This window comes from Convolutriloba macropyga, chromosome 15 (assembly GCF_964194025.1).
Source record: "Convolutriloba macropyga chromosome 15, txConMacr16.3, whole genome shotgun sequence".
Lineage (NCBI taxonomy): Eukaryota > Metazoa > Xenacoelomorpha > Acoela > Convolutidae > Convolutriloba > Convolutriloba macropyga.
In genome coordinates this window covers 16,674,255-16,694,143 of record NC_134482.1, presented here as the reverse complement: position 1 = coordinate 16,694,143, position 19,889 = coordinate 16,674,255, and the positions used below count along the sequence as shown (strand labels likewise).

General features: G+C 37.3%; 2 protein-coding genes across 17 annotated transcripts in view; one reads left to right on the top strand and one right to left on the bottom strand.

Moving 5' to 3' along the window:
- The window catches only part of LOC142354481 (uncharacterized), a 117,513-nt gene extending 109,221 nt beyond the window's left edge, over positions 1-8,292 (bottom strand). For 9 of the 16 annotated variants that reach the window (XR_012761096.1, XR_012761094.1, XR_012761097.1 and 6 more), the window contains exon 1: positions 8,113-8,292. Coding sequence is in view for 5 of the 16 variants with exons in the window: in XM_075406791.1 (XP_075262906.1) it covers positions 8,113-8,190 (78 nt within the window). In the remaining 11 variants the exon portion in view is untranslated. The remainder of the gene's footprint in view (positions 1-8,112) is intronic. The other 7 variants (XR_012761090.1, XR_012761091.1, XR_012761093.1 and 4 more) reach the window with 3 other exon arrangements.
- LOC142354480 (histone deacetylase 1-like) overlaps positions 2,307-19,889 on the top strand; it is a 204,995-nt gene continuing 187,412 nt past the window's right edge. Inside the window, exon 1 of the mRNA XM_075406788.1 lies at positions 2,307-2,320. The gene's annotated coding sequence lies outside the window, so the exon portion shown is untranslated. The remainder of the gene's footprint in view (positions 2,321-19,889) is intronic.

Genomic DNA, 19,889 nt, shown 5'->3' with positions numbered 1-19,889 from the left:
ATGTAATTCTTTTTGCCGATGACACAAATATATCCTCAATAGGTTGTAATAAGAATCAAATTGAATCAGATCTGAAAAAGTTAAGTTGTTGGCTTGTAGCAAACAAGTTATCTCTTAACTTAGAAAAAACTGTACAAATGAATATAAACACAAGTGCTTCCATTCCATCATTTTCTATAAATAATTGTCCAGTTTCTCTTAAACAAGTATGCAAGTATCTTGGTTTAAGATTAGATTCCAAACTATCCTTTGTTGCTCATATTGATTATGTGAATAAGAGACTAGGAAAACAGTGTGGGATTATTTCGAAGCTTAGACATTATGTACCGCGGAAATTGCTTATAAGATTTTATAAAAGTAACCTAAATACAATAGTTCAATATGGCGTATTAGTTTACGGTTGCTCAAAAGCGTCAAATTTGAAAAAAAAATTACCTACTTCAGAAAAAAATATTGAAATTTATTTATTTTCGTAGGCGCTCTGATCATTCTGAAGATTTATTTGTCAAGCATAGGATTCTAACCGTGTATGAACTGCATATTTATGAGCTGCTCAAGTTTGTTCTTTGTTCTGTTCATGGCTTACATTCAGAAAATTTCTTGAATAATATGTTTTGTTTTAATAGGAAAAAATTCACCAAAATGACTCCCTGAATCTCCTTCATGAACCGATTTGTATGAAAAAAATTGAAAGACTATCAGTAAAGTACCGTGCTACAAAGCTAAGCTGTTCAACTGCCTCGCCAAACAAAACCTATTAGATAATGTTGAAAACCTAAATTCAAAAGAGTTGAGTAATTTTTATCATAAATTGAAAGATTTCTATATCTATAATCTCAATGACGAATTGGTCAAACATTTTTTTTCTTTATAAGTACCCAAAAAATCCATACCCCTTGCCTGCCTGCTACAGGAGTACCCAAAAATAGTTGGCTTTCTGGTGAAAAAGATTGACCCCTCTAGGACCAATAATTCAGGAGATATGGCTATTCTTTGAAAAATTTTGCGATTCTGTTGCAAATTGAAAAATTCTAAACTTTCAAAAAAAATTTTAAAAAAATAAAAAAATCTTGTAACCTCAATTTAGGCTCTTCTGCAACCATAGCAGTTAATATTCTACTATGGTTAGCTCATAATATTCTACTATGGTTAACTCATAAAAAAAATTTCGAAAAAAAATTTTAATTTCTCATTTTTCTCTTTTACTATTGAGCAACTATTACACAAGTAAGTTCAACTACGAAGGGCAGGATTTTGAGGACACATAGTCCCGTTGTCTGTCCCCTCCGAGTCTCTTTATAAATAAATTGTACCTAATTGATTTATATTTTGTACTCGTGAGAAATAAATTCTTTCTTTCTTTCTTAAAATGATCATCTTCAGAAAATGTATCAGGGAAACAAAAAAAGTAACACCAAAATTTTGGCAATTGAACAACCACGGGCGCTCGCGCTCTTTTGACAACTCGATGTCAAAACTCAATATACTACATTTTACGCCACTTGACCTCTGCAAATCGTGCTAAGCCAACTCTAGTGGTGACTTTCAAAAAAAAAAATTTGATCAAGCGTCTTCGGATCTATTCTGTTTCGGGGCTATAATTTCATGGGGGGCGATAATGGGAAAAACCCCAACAATTTTTGAAAGTCGATTCTTTTCCATTTGTGCAGCTTAGTGGGTGCATAGATTTTGCATTCTTAAAAACTTTCTAGTTTCGTGACCAAGTGATTGCAAAATCCCAATGCCTTGGGAAACTTTCAACGTCCAAAGACAACTCTTTTCAAGACATACATCCTTTCAAGAGGAAAAACTAACCAATCACAAAGCCCGTTATAGACAAAAGGGGAAACTTGACAGTTTTTTACAAGTTCTGTGGATCTGACCAATATTATATCGGCATTTCTAGGGTATTCTTCGTTTATTGCGCATTTACGTTAGGCATCAGGCAGCACTCAGATAGCTTGTGTCTTTGCATAGTAAATCATTACGTGAAAAAATGGCACGAGCGCTTTGGGCTGCAAAAAAATCAAGCCTTTAGCGGACACCAACGGAAAAGATTCTTTTTTCGTGCTAACATAGCGCGTTAGTATGTGAAAAATCAACATGTAAAAAACATATGCCAAATAAACTGGGGGCCGAAACAACATAGGATTCTTAACATTTGTGGGGTCAAGGGAAGTGCTTGATTTTTTGGGGTAAAAAATTACCAATTTTTGCTGTTTTGATAGTAATAAATGCCGTTCCTTTCCATTGTCGTTTGTGCTTAGTGTACATGTAATAACGCATAGCATAGCCTAATTTTGTGATAAACTTATTAAATGGCAAATTCTTTACTATTTGATAAATAGTGTTTCAGTTTAGCTTAGTGGCGACGAACCGGAAATATTATTGGACTGCCCTAGAAAAGGGGATTTTAGAGTTCTGGTTAATGTGAAGTGCGTTCATAAGGAATTCCAACTATCAAATCTTTCTGTTACTGCCTAGGGAGAAATCAACGCGATTATCAAAAACAAGAAGAAGTCCCGGTTAGGGCAGAAAAATCACGAATCATCTGAAGTCCCGGTTAGGGCAGAAAAATCTCGAGTAATCAGAAGTCCCGGTTAGGGCAGAAAAATCGTGAACATCAGAAGGCCCGGCTAGGGCAGAAGTTCACAAATATGGACAACAGTATGACTCTCCGCTCGTGGGCTGAGCAGACAACCAGTGTTTTTTGCAAATCGGGAACACAGAAAGTTGATGAGATAAATTGTGCCACCTGTCATAAAGTTGCTCATTTAAAATGCGTGGGAATCGGAATGCCTGTGAAAGGGCATATGCTCTGGAACTGTCTAGATTGTGGACCGCATTCTCTCTGTGCACTTACTGATATTGTGTTGGAGGTGAAACAAAAAAAACTGCATTAGAAACTGTCCCAGAAGATATCAGGTCGCTGAAACTAGAGGTCACTGCACTCAAACCTAAATATAGCTCGGTCGTACAGCAAACAACGCATAATGAAAGCAACTCTTTTAACCCTACCAACAGATCTGAAAACGGAAATTTCAGTTTTGAACTCGCAGGCCGAAGCAAGGCTCCTTTTCAACCTTTCAGGAGTCGTTTTAACAGCACGAACAGCTCAAAAAGACATAAACCGGATGACGAGAATGACGATAATGCAATGAACACTGAGGATTTTCAGGTGCGAAAGAAAACAATACGACCCCAAAGGCAAAACTTGGGTACGAAGCAGAGTCATGATGATTTCAATGGAATCAAGAAAAAGCATTCTAGGCGACACATTTTTCTTGGGAGACTAAATTCAAACTGCACAGAAACTATTATTAGTAACTGGTGTTGTAATGGCGGAGCCCTTGTACTCCACCTGCGAGAAATTACAAAGGAAGGCTAAAAAATGAAAAGCTTTCACCTAGTTTTCTCCGAAGAGGCCCATGAAACTATTATGGAAGACAGTTTTTGGCCAAGCAATGTGGTTCATGGACGTTTCTTTTTGAATGATGATGCTCGGAACTGGTTGAGATCACTCCCACCAGACTTTTCGAATAAATCTTGACTCAAAAATATTACGTGTGCACTTTTAAATGCACGTTCAATCAGAAATAAAATTGAGCAATTTGAAGATGAAATTCTAATCAATGAATACGATATTTTCTTTATTAATGAATCTTGGATCTCCTCGAACATTAATGAAAATTGGATAATAAAGCAACTTTACTCCAGTTCAAACTGTTATGATCATTTCAATCTTCCGAGAACGTATGCAAAAGGTGGTGGACTCATTGCCATTTATAAGAGGCACTTAAATTTCGCGCTCACTTCACATGGCTGCAATCCGTTTTTGGAATTCGCTTGGTTTCAGTTGAAAAGCAACGAAATTGTTAATATTTGTTTGCTATACCGCCCATCAATTGCTAACTCTACTGATTTTTGGAAATTTCTCTATGACGAAGTGTTGCCATTTTCACTGGAAGGAAATGTAATTATTATGGGTGACTTTAATCTTCCCCATAGCACCAGATTGACGAATTTCTTAGGAGAATCAAGTCTTTTCCAGATTGTTTATGAGCCGACTTATGAGAGTGGAAATATTTTTGACCTGATCATTACAAATAACTGCGAAAACGTCTCAGTATTGTTAGCAAAAGAACTGAGTTTCTCTGATCATAAATTAATCAAATTCGTGATTGCATCGGAGATAACATCCCAAAAATCCTCTCAGTGTGTTCGGAAAATTTGGAGAAATGTGGAATGGAAAGATTTCAGCAATGCTTTGGAGTTACCGTTAGCTCTCAATCAGCACATCACAAACCCACATGACCTTGCAGAATTGCTCGTTGACACTTTTGTTGAAGCTGTGAAATATAATGTACCCGCTGAAAAGCGCAGCACAAAAACAAACATTTGTCCTTTTTTTGACACAGAGCTTGAAACATTGAAACAGATGCGTCGCCGAACAGAGCGTTTCTACCAAAAGAACCCAACAAGTGAGAAAAAATTAGCGTAACTGCAAGCTATTTTAAAGTATAAAGAAGCTTTTAAACGGAAGAAATCGATGTACTTTGACAGAAACGTCAATAAAAACCTTGGTGTTCCCACTGAGCACAAGGTTCCAAGGAACTGGGGATCAGTTAAAATGAGCGTTTACAGATTTCAGAAGTTCTTCAGAGACAAGGTTCTTGATATCAGAGAATTAATTCCTACTTCCACTGATAATGGCCTGAATAGCTTGTTTTTGGTTGATGAATTTAATCACGTCACAATGTCTCTTGATCAGTTTAATTCAGTGGAATTGAAAAATGTAAGAGAAGCTCTTATTGATACATCAAATAGTTTCTGCGTGATAGACCCAGTTCCATCAAGTGTGGCTAAGCAGACTTTTGTCTCCTGGTGTGATCATTTTCTGAATTTAGCCAAGAGCAGCTTTGAACGAGGCATGTTTCCTGATTTTTTCAAAACTGCAGTCATAAAGCCAAATCTGAAAAAACCGAACCTTGACAAGGAATAACCTAGCAGCTAGAGGCCTATTGCAAATACATTATTCTTCTCAAAATTATTAAAACGATTAGCGACTGATCAACTTAAAGAGTATCTTGAAAATTACAAACTTTTGGATGTGCAACAGTCAGCATATAGAGCTGGTCACTCTACGGAAACTTGCTTAATTAAAACATTTAATGATATCCTGCTCCAATATAATTCAAACAAAAAACAACTGATTTTTGGCTTGGATCTCTCAGCAGCTTTCGATACAATAGATCATGACATTTTTGGCTGGGTGTTAGAAAATCGGTTCAACATCAGAGGTAAATGCAAAAGTTGGATCATGTCTTACATCAGCAAACAAAAACAGAAAGTACAAATTGGAAACTGCCTCTCTGCTGAAAAAAATGTTGATTTTGGCGTACCACAAGGTTCGATCCTTGGACCTCTGCTTTTTACTATGTACGTAACTCCAATTGCTGATTTGATGAAGCAAATTCAGTTGAGATATCAGATTTATGCAGATGATACACCAATTCTTTCGACTTTGAGGCAACAAACTTTGGAACATGATATAAAGGATCTAGACACAAAGTTGAGTCTTTTGTTCCAGGCTTTCAGTCAGATGAAGTTAAGAGTAAATCCTGATAATACTGAAGTAATGTTAATCTCATCAAGAAAGCAAAAACTTAGCTAAGCTTGATTTAGCGGGGGAAAATCTCACGTTGAAGCCCAGTTTTAAATCACTGGGCATAACGATCGACCAACACCTCTCTTTGACAAGACACATAAACTCAGTGACTGCTTCGTGCTACAATGAGCTTCGCAAACTGTACAAGATCAGACATTATCTTACGATTGAAACAAGAAAACTAGTGGTCCAGAACCTTATAATATCTCGCCTTGATTACTGCAACTCAGTTTTATCTGGAGTACCCAAAACAGAGATTATGAAATTCCAACGGGTACAGAATGCAGCGTGTCGGTTTATCTTTTCACTGAAAAAGTCTGAATCATGCAAAGATTTCATGTATCATCTACATTGGCTTCCTATCGATAAACGGATTGATTTTAAAGTACTGATTTTTGTCCATAAAATTATTCATAAGTGTCATGTGCCGGATTATTTGAATCATCTTGTGGAAATTCAACCTGACCGGTACAGGAAAAGATCAGTAAATGCTTTCAAGGCTGTCACAGTTCAGTCAAAAAATTCATATGGCGATAGAGCTTTTTGCATTCGCGGTCCGAAATTATGGAAAAAACTACCCCAAACACTCAGAGAAATAAGCGACCATAAACTATTCAGGAAGGAACTCAAGACACTTTTCTTTTCAATGTGTTACGGACAGCCTGTTTTCAGAAATTAGTATGGATTGCGATGCTAGAAAAGGACCAGTATTGATACTATCAAAAGAAACCTCAGTTTGAGGGGCTGTCTAGTTTATGACAAATCAAAGCCGTATCGACGAATTATTGTTGATAATGAACAACAATTTCAAAAGCGTACTTGCATTTTGGGATCATCTCTTGTGTTTGGTGTTTTTATTCAAAATAGTGTTACATTTTCATGTCCAGGTGGTAGTATATCTACTATGTGCTCTCAAAGCGTCTTTACAGAAATTTTTGAAAGAAATGTACGCCAAGTTATTGTGATGGCAGGAACGAATAATCTATTTGACAAGAAAAATAAACGATTGATGGGCCCCATAGAGACATCGGATGAAATGTTCTATCTGATTCAGAAATTGAAGTTCTACCGTTTGCATGTTTCAATTCTTGAGCTAATTAGTCGACGAGGGAAAGCGGAAACATATGCTAGAGTGAACTATTGTTACAGAGATGTTGTTCGAGAACTGAATGTCCCCTTTGTAACATTGAAGAAATTTAAGGCTGTGAAGCACCTAAGCAGAGATGGAATCCATCCAAATCCGCGAGATATTCGAGAACTTGCCTCTGATTTCAGACGTGCTGTAAAGCATACTGAACTCTATTATACAGTGAAACGATATCAGTAAGAGCACGGTTAGTGCTGAAGATTTTTATCCTTTTAACAACGTTTTAAACTAATTATTCAAGATGTATGCGGTTCGGCCAATCTGACGATATTCCTGGTCTTGTTGTGTCAGAATTAGTTTTGAATTGCCTGGCTAAGGCGGAAGATGAACATTCCTTGATGCTCAACTTAACCCACCTTTGTGTACAGAAAGGGTGGATAAAGAAAGACCAGCACTACTACTACTACATAGCAGCCATTACAGGAAAATATTTTTCCGTTTGTGTCACCAAATTAGTGAGCGCATTTTATTTGCACCCCTCGACGCATGAGTCATTTTTTTACATAAAAATTTACTATGTAATGGCACGTATCTCTTGTAATTGAGGGGGTGCAAAACGTACTGATGCGGCACAAACGGAAAAGATCCACCGGAAATATAACACAATTGGGAGCTATAATTTTGTTGGGGGCTAGAATGGGAAAACCCTGAAGGCTCATTGGCAGAGTGAGAAAATTGTGTGTCCAAAAAGATCATACCAGGTAAATTCAGATAATAAGAGCGAATGTAAGTCCAACTTCTCTCTGGTGTTCAGCCAACCTTCTCGTAGCATTTTTTTAGTCCATGAGTTATGAAGATGAGTCTTAATTATCCCGTCTTAATTGCATATTAGCTACTATTGGGTCTTTCTCATTATAGCCCTCCCCTGAATGATTCTAAAGTATCAGCTAAGGTATAAATACGCTACTTCGAGGGGGGTTGGTATACATGGCCAGAAACAAAAACTTTAAAAAACTTATTTTTCTAAGAATGCCTAACTGTAGTAAAACCGGTTCTTTCCCATTATAGCCCCCCCCCCCAGCTTAGTGGTCAGGTAACCTATAACCCCCCAACCATGTTAAATATACTATAGTGGGGGCTATATTTCCATGGGGGGAGGGCTATAATGGGAAAGACCCGTAAAACCAAATTACGCATCTTTTCCGTTTGTAACCTCCAGATTAGTGTGTGTTTTTGATCTTCACCCCTCAATCGTGCCATATTTTTACAAACTGATTTACTATATAATAGCTCGTGTTGTGTAAAAGGGGAGTTTAACATGCGGGAAAACTATCAGATGAGAGTTCAAACAACATACCTTCATTAGTTTTACCAGGATGGTCTTCACTTCGAGTTTCTTCAAATAATCAGTCTGTTCTGATTCGGTTATAAGCATTAGATAGTTGGAACAGACTTTGAGGATGAATATCGTTTTGTTACCTGTGCGACTACCGCATATCAAAATTGGACGAAAGATTAACAGTCGAATTAGGGCACACGTGCTTAATTCAGTAAATGAGTCATCTAATTTCCATCGATTGGATGACATTGATTTCCAGACGATAGAAATTTCTGGGAGCTCTCTCCCTGCGAACCAAAATTTACTTTAACTAGCTTGTGTGGATAAACAACTAACAAGTCTTTCCCACTATAGCACCGCCATGAATTTTTAGCCCCCCATTATGGTATAATTACCATGTTTGGAGGGTTATAGGTTATCTGACCACTAATCTGGGGGGGGGCTATAATGGGAAAGACCCCGAATCTCTTTTTTCCTCTGGATTATTAAACAAAAAAGTTGAATCCATTTTGAGATCCCATTTCTGCCTCTAAGAGCACGCACTTTTTTATATAAAAAATTGGGGTCTTTCCCATTTTTGCCCCCCCCCCCCCCCGTTTAGTGGTCAGATAATATATAGCCCCCCATTATGGTGAAAATGTCATAGTGGCCCGGGCTTACCACCCAGAGTATTTCAGAACTGAACCTGAGTATCTCCATATTATCTTGTAAAACCAGTACTGAAACAGCTTATTTACATCCAAAAAGTTGGTCATTGTGCCCAGAGAACAAACAGAACAACTATTCAGACTGTTCAGAGTAATTTCATAGTAAAAACAGTATATTGAAATTTTCGAAAACGGCGAAACATGCTGAGCATGTCAGAAAAGCATGCAAAATGCATGCAAAAGCATGCATTTTGCTGTAACGACACGTTACCAGTTAAAACAGCTACATACATACTACATACTGTGTGCATACTGCTACTTTCACTGATTTTGGATATTTCGGGATCCGTCTGGGGCGCGTTCGGGGGGCGTTCGGGGAGCGTTCGGGGAGCGTTCGGGGGGCGTTCGTGGTGCGTTTGCATAATTGTATAACCAGAGCAGGTATATTCTTGACCTTCCGAGTCACTTAACAGGTGTACTTACGATGTCTCGGGTCACTCTACAGGTGTATTCACGATATCCCGGGTCAATTTACAGGTGTATTCACGATGTCCCGGGTCACTTTACAGGTGTATTTACGATGTCCCGAGTCACTTTACAGGTGCATTCACGATATCCCGGTTCATTTTACAGGTGTATTTACGATGTCCGGGGGGTCACTTTACAGGTGTACTTACGATGTCCCGGGTCACTTTATAGGTGTATTCACGATATTCCGGGTCACTTTACAGGTGTATTCACGATATCCCGGGTCACTTTACAGATGTATTTACGATGTCCCGGGTCACTTTACAGGTGCATTTACGATGTCCGGGGGGTCACTTTACAGGTGTATTTACGATGTCCCTGGTCACTTTACAGGTGTATTTACAATGTCCCGGGTCACTACCCGTAAATAGTAGTAGTGCACACTCAATCCGCGTGGTGCACGGGTACGGGGGTGAATTAATGGTGGTGCAGCAGTCGTAAATAGTAGTAGGTGGTGCAGCAGTGCACACTAAATAGTAGTGTGTGTGTGGGGGGGGGGGTGAATTATTGGTGGTGCAGCAGTCGTAAAAATTAGTAGGTGGTGCAGCAGTGCACACTAAGTAGTAGTAGGTCACTAACTAGCATGTCCCGGGTCACTACCCGTTAGTAGTGCACACTCAATCGGCGAGCTGTGTGTGTGTGTGTGTGTGTGTGTGTGTGTGTGTGCATGTGTGTGCATGTGTGTGCATGTGTGTGCATGTGTGTGTGTGTGTGTGTGTGCATGTGTGTGTGTTGTGGGATATGCCTGTGTTGTGATGCAGAATGGTGTGAATATGCTTGTGGTCTGATGCAGAATGGTGTGAATATGCCTGTGGTGTGATGCAGAATGGTGTGAATATGCTTGTTGTGTGATGCAGAATGTTGTGAATATGCCTGTGGTGTGATGCAGAATGGCGTGAATATGCCTGTGGTGTGATGCAGAATGGTGTGAATATGCCTGTGGTGTGACCGACAATCAGCGCTGAAACCGGTTAAAAACCGTGTATTTTAGGCTGACAATCAGAGCTTTAACAGGTTTAGAACAGAATGGTTTTAGGCTGACAAGAGGTATGCAATAATGATAATTAAGCTGATAATTGTATGAAAATAGTAATGGACAGATCAAAATCAGGTAAAAAACAGAATACCAATTTTATTCTGAAAAATAGACTGATCAGCCTATTTTGACATGAACAGAATCTGCACAAGGGTAAAAATGTCTATATACAGTCTATGGATTTACACTGGTTCAGTACTGGAATGCTCTGGATGGTCAGCCCGGGGGGCTATGTTTTTATGGGAGGCTATATTTTCATGGATAGCTATAATATAAGACACCCAAGAAAAGGTATTAGGCAATACATAAACTACAACGGGGGGCGCGAAAGACGCTCGGGGGAACACAAACACCTCAGACTGCACGTGCCAATACACATAACTGAGCTTATAAAAACTGTAGGGAACTAAACAGATTAGGGATCTTTTCCGTTTATGCCCCCTCAGCTTAGTTGGTGCATATTATTGTGTGATTTTTTACATACTGACTTACTATATATTGAGACGTGTTCTATAACTGAGGGTGCATAACGTATTGGGGACAGAAACTGAAGAGATACAAAAATAGGTTAACCTAGCCTAGCCTATTCAGAATTTGCAATCGAGAGGATAGCTTGTTCCAATCCCAGCTGTATTTTATGCCACCACTTGCAGCTTTATTTGTTGTTATATAGAACGTTGCTACTTAAAAAAATACCAGGTGTGCCCGGGTTGTAAAACATATATGCCCACTAAGCTGTAGGGGGCAAGATTCACATTCAATGTTTATGAATTGGGAGCAGAGCGGATGCCACTATCCATGGCAGCCAACGCAAAATACACAACATTTGGACACAAACATCCTACACTCACTGACAAAAGTAAACGCACAAAAAGCAGTTCCATGCTAAATTACCTGTTTTTGAAGTCAATTTTAGTCATCATAGCTTTGGTTGTTCGGGTCTTTCCCGTTATAGCCCCCCATGAAAATATAGCCCCCCATTATGATATAATTACCACGATTGGGGGGCCAGAGGTTATCTGACGACTAAGCTGGGGTGGGGGGCTATAATGGTCTATAATGCCAGTCGACGCATAATCATCAGAAGTTTATTAGAATTATTTCCGGCTAAACTGACCAGCCTACTTACCCGGGCCGAGGTTTCACCCATAATCCACCCCTAATTAGCGGAGATTAGGGTGTAATGCGTATTCCACTCCTATTTATAGGGGAAAAGAGGGTAAGAGTGTAATTTTTAAAAATTACACTGTATTTACACTCTTTTCTCCACTCTTTTTACACTCTTTGCAAAGAGTGTAATTTAGGGTGAACTGATAAAAAATTACACTCTTACACGATTACTAATATAACCAAATTGAAACATCTGATCCTAGTGTCAGTTGGCGCAATGGTTAATGCAGACAATTAAAGTAACATGTTCGACAGGGAGAAGATGGGGGGATCAATTCTCATTACCTTCTTCCACCTTTATTTTTTTAAAATTACACTCTTATAATTACACTCTTCCACCCTTAATTAAGCGGAGAAATAGGGGGGTAATTTTTTTATTTATACACTCTTTACACTCTCTTCCCCGTTATTTTTGGGGAAAATCCTCGGCCCGGGTATAGAATAACTCCAGATCCATGTTGGCCAGTATTCCGTGAGCAGTTGCATTTTGAGTCCCATGTGACATCCGTTTAACGTGCCCATAATATTCCTGATCTCACACTGCAAAATTTTGCTTAAACTTGAGCAGATATGAGCAATTTGAACAGTTTTCACGTGAGGTTCAAAATTTAGTTGCTTATGGAAACTGGCCTACTTCTATCTGGATTTTTTCTCTAAGTAAGGTTGTTAGTTTAGTTAAAAATTGATCTAATAAAATTCTGATGACTTTGCGTCAATTGACATAAAATTCAAAAGCAAATTGACATAAAATTCAAAAACTGGCCTACTTCTATCTGGATTTTTTCTCTAAGTAAGATTGTTAGTTTAGTTAAAAATTGATCTAATAAAATTCTGATGACTTTGCGTCAATTGACATAAAATTCAAAAGCAAAGCCCGAAATTATTTTGACTACATTTATGCTCTAATGCAAGCTTAGATTAATTTTTCAGCCCTTCGTTCCCTGCCTTTTTTTCATATGGCAGTAATGACAAGAAAGGCGTGACAGAAAAAACAGTCTTATCTTGTAGCAAGTTTTTCCTCATTTTTCATTTTTCGTAGCATCCATCCAGCACGAACAAAGGAGAGTTTAAAAGGAGAGTTTGTAATCTCAAGAAGAGTTTTAAAGATCGTCTGATGTATGAGTTGTACAACTGAGCAATTTCTGCTGTCACAATGAGTGTTGAATAAAAAATTTTCTCTTGACTTCAAGGTCTACATTCAGCAGCGTCAAAATCTAACGCTAGCAAAACCTATAGATAAAATAGAAATTGAACTATGGTTTACAGTTTTTTTAGGTAAGTGAGTGTTCCGCATTCAGAAAAAGTGTTGAAATTTGTATCTTTTCCGTTTTTTTTTAATCTTCAAAAATGTAATTTTAAAGTTATAACCACAACAAAAACGTTTGGTTAAATATTTACATTTTCAAAATCGCCTCGTAAATATATGAATAGTTTGGTCTTTATACTTCAGTAGAACATATTCCTAAAGCCTCTTACTTGTCTATCTATTGGAACACGTTCAAGCAGTTTGACCATTTCGCTGCTTAGTTTTTCCTTAAATTTATTTTTAGTTTTCTCTTTTCGGATTTCAATTGGCAAATTATTCCACTTCCTAGAAAAATTTCTAATCAGTGATCTGTCACTCCATTTGGATTGACACTTATTCTTTGGAAAGTACTGGAGAGTTCTGGAGTTATTGGTCAGTTCGTACTTTTCAAAAATCTTGAATGAGGAGTTTTTGGTTTCTCGACTGCTCTCTTTATATTGTGAGAGGAGGTCAAAAAATTTAAGAAGACAAACGTTTTTAATGAAAAGCTCTGCTGGTAAAATTTTGTCTTTCAATAATAGATCTCTTGCGCTGTCAAACTTTTTGCGCAGGTGGCAAACCTTTATTCCCTAATTTATTTGTCTATTAACTCTCTGAAGTGACTTAACCGACAACGATTGAAAAAAAATGGCACTGAAATTGAGATGGGACAAAACAAGTGATTTAAACAGCCCGATTCTTGCTTTTAATGGTACAAAATGTCTTACTAAGTAAATTGACATAATAGCATTTGCCATTTTTGTTAACGTTTTGTTTAGCTGAATATCAAAATTTAGATTGTTATCAATCTTTATACCTAAATAACGACAACTTGTTTTTGGCTCTATGAAAATTCCATTATAATGAAATTGTTCAATTTTTGTTTCACCATTTTTTGAAAAAATCACAATTTCTGTTTTATCTCTGTTTAAGGTTAGCATATTTTGCCTAATATAACTGTCAGTATTTTCAAATACACTGTTAATTTCGCATAAAAGATTTTCATCAGATTTGGAATGACAAATAATGCATGTGTCATCTGCAAACTGTAAAACGTCCTCTCTTTTTTTCTGGGAAATCGTTGATATAAAGTAAAAAAATTAAAGGTCCGAGAACTGTTCCTTGAGGTACTCCGTGATTGATTGTCACCCAGTTTGAATATTCAATGCCGTTCTTTACGCATTGTTTTCTGTTAGATAAAAACGATTCTAGCATTGCAATTGATTCCGTACTAAATCCATATTTTGCAATTTTTTCGAGAAAAATTTTGTGAGATATTGAGTTAAAAGCTTTGGCCAAATCCAAGAAAATACTAACAACGGTTTCGTTTTCTTCTAACAAACTGTTCACCGATTCTGTCAACGATATTTATCTATCATTCGAAGATTTTCTTTTCAGAAACCCAAACCGATTTTCATTGATTATTTCATTCTTTTGAACATGTTCTAGCATTTGTTGGAGCAAAAGTCTTTCAAAAATTTTTGCAAGAGTCGGTGTAACTGAAATTGGTCGGTAGTTTTTTGCTTCCAGTGGATCACCTTTTTTGTAAATTGGAGTTACATATGCTTTTTTAAGTACATCGGGAAAAACATTTTTTGATATGCATTCGTTTATTGCAAACTGTAGATGTGTTCCAATAGACATTTTGCTACACTTGAAGGACCATGTAGTAAGTAATCCAGGACCCGCTGCTTTGTTTTGTGGTAATTGATCAATTACAGTAAACAGTTCTTTTCTCGTTATATGTCTGAAGGAAAACTCAGTTTTGTCAAAATCATAGTCCGGTAGCTCAACTTTTTCTGTCTTGCCTTCGTATAAACCTAATTTAGAAAAACAAATAATAATTGTGTTAGCGATTTTTTTTTGTCTTTTAAAATATCTTGTTCGAACCAAATTCTAGAAATTTCGCTATTTTAATCCTCGTGTTTAATCTTCTGTTTTAATGAATTTCCAGTGTTGTTTTAAATCGGGAAGACTTTCGAACAATTTTTGTGAATAATTGTGACTCTCTCTTCCAAGTAGTCTGTTTGTATGGTTTCTTATTCTTTTGTATGAGCTATATGTGTCAACGTCTCTTTTTTCCTTCCAAATATTGAAAAGCCTGTGCTTTTCGTTGATAAGATTCAATATTTCTCTGGATAATCATTTCTTTTTTGTTGACTTTGACGATGGCTCTCCTATTTCAATGGGAGCTACATTATTCAGAATATTTTCAAATATATTTGAAAATTTTTCAAAAGTTGAGTTTGCATTGTTTTGTTGATACATGGGACTCCATTCCGCGGATGCAATTGTTTTGTTAAGATTAGCTCTACTAAATTGGCTAGTATCCCTGTAAAAAACTGCGTTTTCTTGTTTTCATAATCGATATCCAGTGACGAAAGGAAAATTTGTGTAAACTGATCACTTCCAAATAACTGCTCGATAACAGTAGTATCAAAAATTTGGTGTTTTGTTGTTAAACAGTGATCAATCAGTGTTTCCTGATTTCCATTTGTCCATGTTGGAGTATTTTTATTTACTATGTCAAGCCCATTGTTGGAAGCAAATTCTGTTAATAACTCTCTTTCTCTTTGATTGAAAAAATTGATGTTATGGTCTCCAAATAGTATTACATTATCAGTTATTGAATATGCGCCTGAAATTTCTGATGTCAACTCTTCTAGAAAAAATTCGCCCAAGTATTTGTTGGAACAATAAGAAACGTTTACTAGAAGTTTTTCCTTAAACGGTGCTTGTGTTTCAAGCCATAGTGATTCGAAAAAACTTCTGTTAATTGAGTTGAGATCATTCCGTATTTTATGTTTGAATGTATTTGGTACCCATATTCCTACTCCACCACCTCTCGTTAACTGCGTCAATTTTGATCTGCTTTGATGAACAAAGTGGTGATTGTTGCCTAAAAAATTCATGGGTATCTTCTGATTATCGTTTGTCCATGTTTTAGTAACAATAAAGCATGTTTGTCTGTTCTGCTGCTGCAAAAAATCCGAAATTTCTTCGTGTTTGTTGTTAACGCTTCTAATATTTGTGTATACAAAACATGGATGCAAGTTTGCGTTTGCCTTATGTTTTTCGTAGCCTTCGAAAATTTGTAAATTAAGTAAATTGGGCCCTGGATTAGATTCGACATCACCGCAAAGTAAAATAGAGTAAGTTATAGTTAGGAACTGATATATTAAGTTTAATGACCAAAATCCAAGAACGTTTTTTCATCCCAGTACAATAAGCACATGCCATTACATAGTATTTCATTATGCCACGTATTTCAAAATATAGCACGTACGATTGTGGGTTCAAAAAACAATGCACCCACTAAGCTGGAAGGGGCACAAACAAAAAAGATACTAGAATTTTTTGGCATGCTTCGAGTTTTCTTTTTCCGGATGTACTTCATATATCTGCAACAAGGGGAGCAGAGCCATTAAACCTTTTCCTTCAAAGAGCGCGTGATTTAACATTCCTTTGAGGTTCAGTTTTCACAAACACACATTTTTATATATTGTTATACATAACCTAAGGAGTAGGTTGACACATGCTAAACATAAGAAATGTTAGATCTTTTCTGTTTGTGCCCCCCAGCTTAGTTGGCGCATATTATTTGCAACCCCCAATCCATGTGCCAAATTTTTACATAATGATTTTCTGCATATAATGGCAGGAGCTCTGTAACTGTTGGGCGAGTAATGTACTGTGGGGCTCAAACGGAACAGACCGAAAAGTTGTTTCTGACGCATTTTTCAGTAAAATGTGATCCGACTTCAGAACCAAATTTTACACTATTGAGCAATCTCCTCATTAAAGCTCATGCCTACTTAAAAACATCTGATACGTTTCATTGAAAAAAAAATTTTCGCGAAATCAAAACTTGCTCACAATTTTTTGTACTGTTTAACACAAGACTCGTTGCACATTAGCTTTTGTATTTAATAGAAAAGTACAGTTATTGAATCGTTCCTATACAGATTGATGAGCCACTGACTTCGCCTGATTTCCTCAATGTTAATTGTTTTCGCGGCAATGTCAGCTGCGTCATTGATACCTCTCATGTTTTTCCACAATAAACATCAAATGTATCCATTATCTCAGCTACTCGATTGGCCACAAATTTTTGTTTTTTACGATTGGAGTTGTGTATCAACTGCATTAATGTATTTGAGTCTTACCAAAACGTACATATATGTATCTTCATTTCGTGTTGCTTGCCTATCTACTCAAACTCACTGTCATGAATGCTGGTTGCACTTCAAGTCGTGGTATCGAAAAAGGCGTCATTAGTGCCACTCTGCATTTTTCCAATTACAATGCGCAGTCGGTTGAATTTTTCTTCGGTTGGGAGTGCATATAGACCACTGCGCACAACGTGTCTTCAGATAAGTCAGCAAACATGTGAAGTTCTGCTTTGTCCTTCGCTGCGTTGAAGTACTTTCTTTCGATACCTGCTTCGGATACAATTGAAAGCAGCTCTTACCAATTCAGGATCTCTGTTGCTTTACAAGGTTTCACTCCGTTTTCCCAATGTTGTTCTTTTTTAGCCAATGTTTTTGGAAAGTCGCCTACTATGAACACTGAATGGAGCAAACAAACCAATTGGTTCAAACACTGAAGACGATAGTGACGAGATCTTCCTCATTCTTTTTGGTACCTGTTCACACTTGAAGACTATCCAGCAGTAGTCCATTGTAGTCAAAGCACTGAAGATCACTCTATATTAGGAGTGACCCCAATTTGTTTTGTGTTGCTGAATGATTTCAAGTCTTCTGGGATTGCTTTCGAAACCTTATCGCTGTTGCTTAATCACTTCTTCAGTTCAAAAACCATTCTGCTAACGAAGATGTTGCAACAGCCTTAAGATTCCTTGTTCAGTTGTTTCTACCCTTTTGTTGAAATCGTCCATCTAGATGTTGTTTTGTATTGCTTTTGGATATAATTTTTCGATGTCAAGTCTCACTTGCTTGAGAGCATAGTTTATGCCAGTTAGAGAACACTTGGCGGCAAGTACGTGATCCTGATAGTCGCATAATTGGAGAAGTACATTAGTTCGTTGGCGCCATATAAAACTCAAGAAAATTATATCCTTCTCGGAAACTTGCATTTTCAGAAACATAAATTCGATATGTGCTGTGAGTGCTATTAGTCTTTCACAAAATTTAAACATCGCTCCTATCAACCCATGCATCAGGTAGCTTGTCGTTTAGGCGTACCGTTTCGAACTTTGATGCAGCATTGCAAACATTTCTCACTTTGCACGTTTTGTTCGGGATTGCACTGAATGGTGTGGAAGATACCACTATATCCCAAACGTAACTTGCGCTTCGAATTTGTCTAGTTTTTTCTAGAAAATCCATCTCTATATCGGTATCTTCTGATAAAAAATTACTTGATAAAAACTATTCCTTTTGATAAAAAGATTGTGTTGATAAAAACTATTCAGATGCGGTTCCCTTGGTAATTTTCTCTCCAATGTGTAAAGCTGTTCTAATGTTTAGTTTTTGTTCTTTGGCTGGTTTGGCTCTGGTTCAGTCTTCTGCATTCCCACTTAACAACGTTCTCCTGTAAAATTAGTGGTACTCTCTTGCATTTTTGTGCCTGCTTTCCATTCTTTTACTGACTGAAACGTTAAGTTTCCAAGCATATGTTTTCCATAACCCACCATTTTTGTTTATTCTCAGCCACTTTCCTGTTTTCTGTGAAGGCGAAACGGTATACTTTTTTTTCTCTTGCCCGCCACTCCTATGTTGTAATCGAATTGTCCCTATTGCTCACAAGCATGTTTGCTTAGAATGATGCCAACTTCCATCAAATGCAAGCTTATGATTGGGAAGACATTCAAGTGATTGAAGCTTTGCTTCAGTTTAATGTAGTTTTAGGCATTGTTTTCCAATGATATTGATTGTATTGACTGGTAAACAAACACTTCGACTAATTTGGCGGTCCCTTTATCTTGATTGACACCTTTCTATCTTCGAATTCTTCGTTCCATGTATGCCAGCTATGAAATTTTCACTAATATTCTGATCAATGCATGGCACCATTGATCCACAATCAGTGAAACACATGTGTTTAATCTGTTTCTATCGAATAAAGACTAGAACTATATGAAGACAACTCTTAAATTCGTTACTTTGACTGATTTTGATTGCGCCCCCGTTTTCTAACTTGTTAAAATCATCCACATTGTTGTCTGCGCGTAGCAATCGCTTGTGTTTTTTGGTACATACGTTTATACCACAAGCTTTTACTTTACTGTATTTGACTTTATTTCTTTTTCCCAATCATCAGTACCATAAGTGTTGCTTCATCACAGCTGTATATCGATCTTTAACAATCATGATCTGGAAGAAAGTACAGTTTCAAATTTTTGCCATCGGCTTAAGGGCAGCTATGGACTCGCACTGAAATTCAATGATTTAGAGAATTTAATTTTGTTCCAGTTTCGTCTATAATCCTCCTTGCGTTCCCTTGAGGGCAGCGACATGCCTTTGTGAAAGAAAGACAATTTGATAACCGTTTCTCTAGTAGACAGAGACTTGGGTACTCCTCATTGATTTCATACAAAAAGAATCAACATTGTTTTCAGATTATGTGGCAGATTTTGATTCAGGATTTGCACTGTTGCACTAGCTCGCAAGTGGTTTTCGTTTTTTAGTGCTTCATAACACTGGCTACGTTACTGATGGTGGTTGAATAGCTTCCTAAAACTTTCGGATTCTTCTAGTTTTTTCTAGGAATTCCTTCTCTACATCTGCATCCTTTTAGTGTTGATAAAAACTATTCAGATGCGGGTCCCTTGGAATTTTCTTTCCAATGTGTAAAGCTGTCCCAATGCTGAGCTGTTGTTCTTCGGTAGGTTTGGCTCTGGTTCAGTGTTCAGCAATCCCACTTCACAACGCTCGCCTGTAATTTTTGTCGTACTCTCTAGCACTTTTTGGCCTGCTTTCCTTTCTTTAACTGACTGGAACGTTAAATTTGAAAGCATAGGTTTTCCAGAACCCAACATTTTTGTTTATTTTCAACCACTTATGTTTTCTATGAAGGAGAAATGATAATTTTTTTTCTTCTCTTGCCCGCCACTCCTCTGTTGGAGTCCAATTGTCCCTATAGCGCACAAGCATGTTTGCTTAGAATG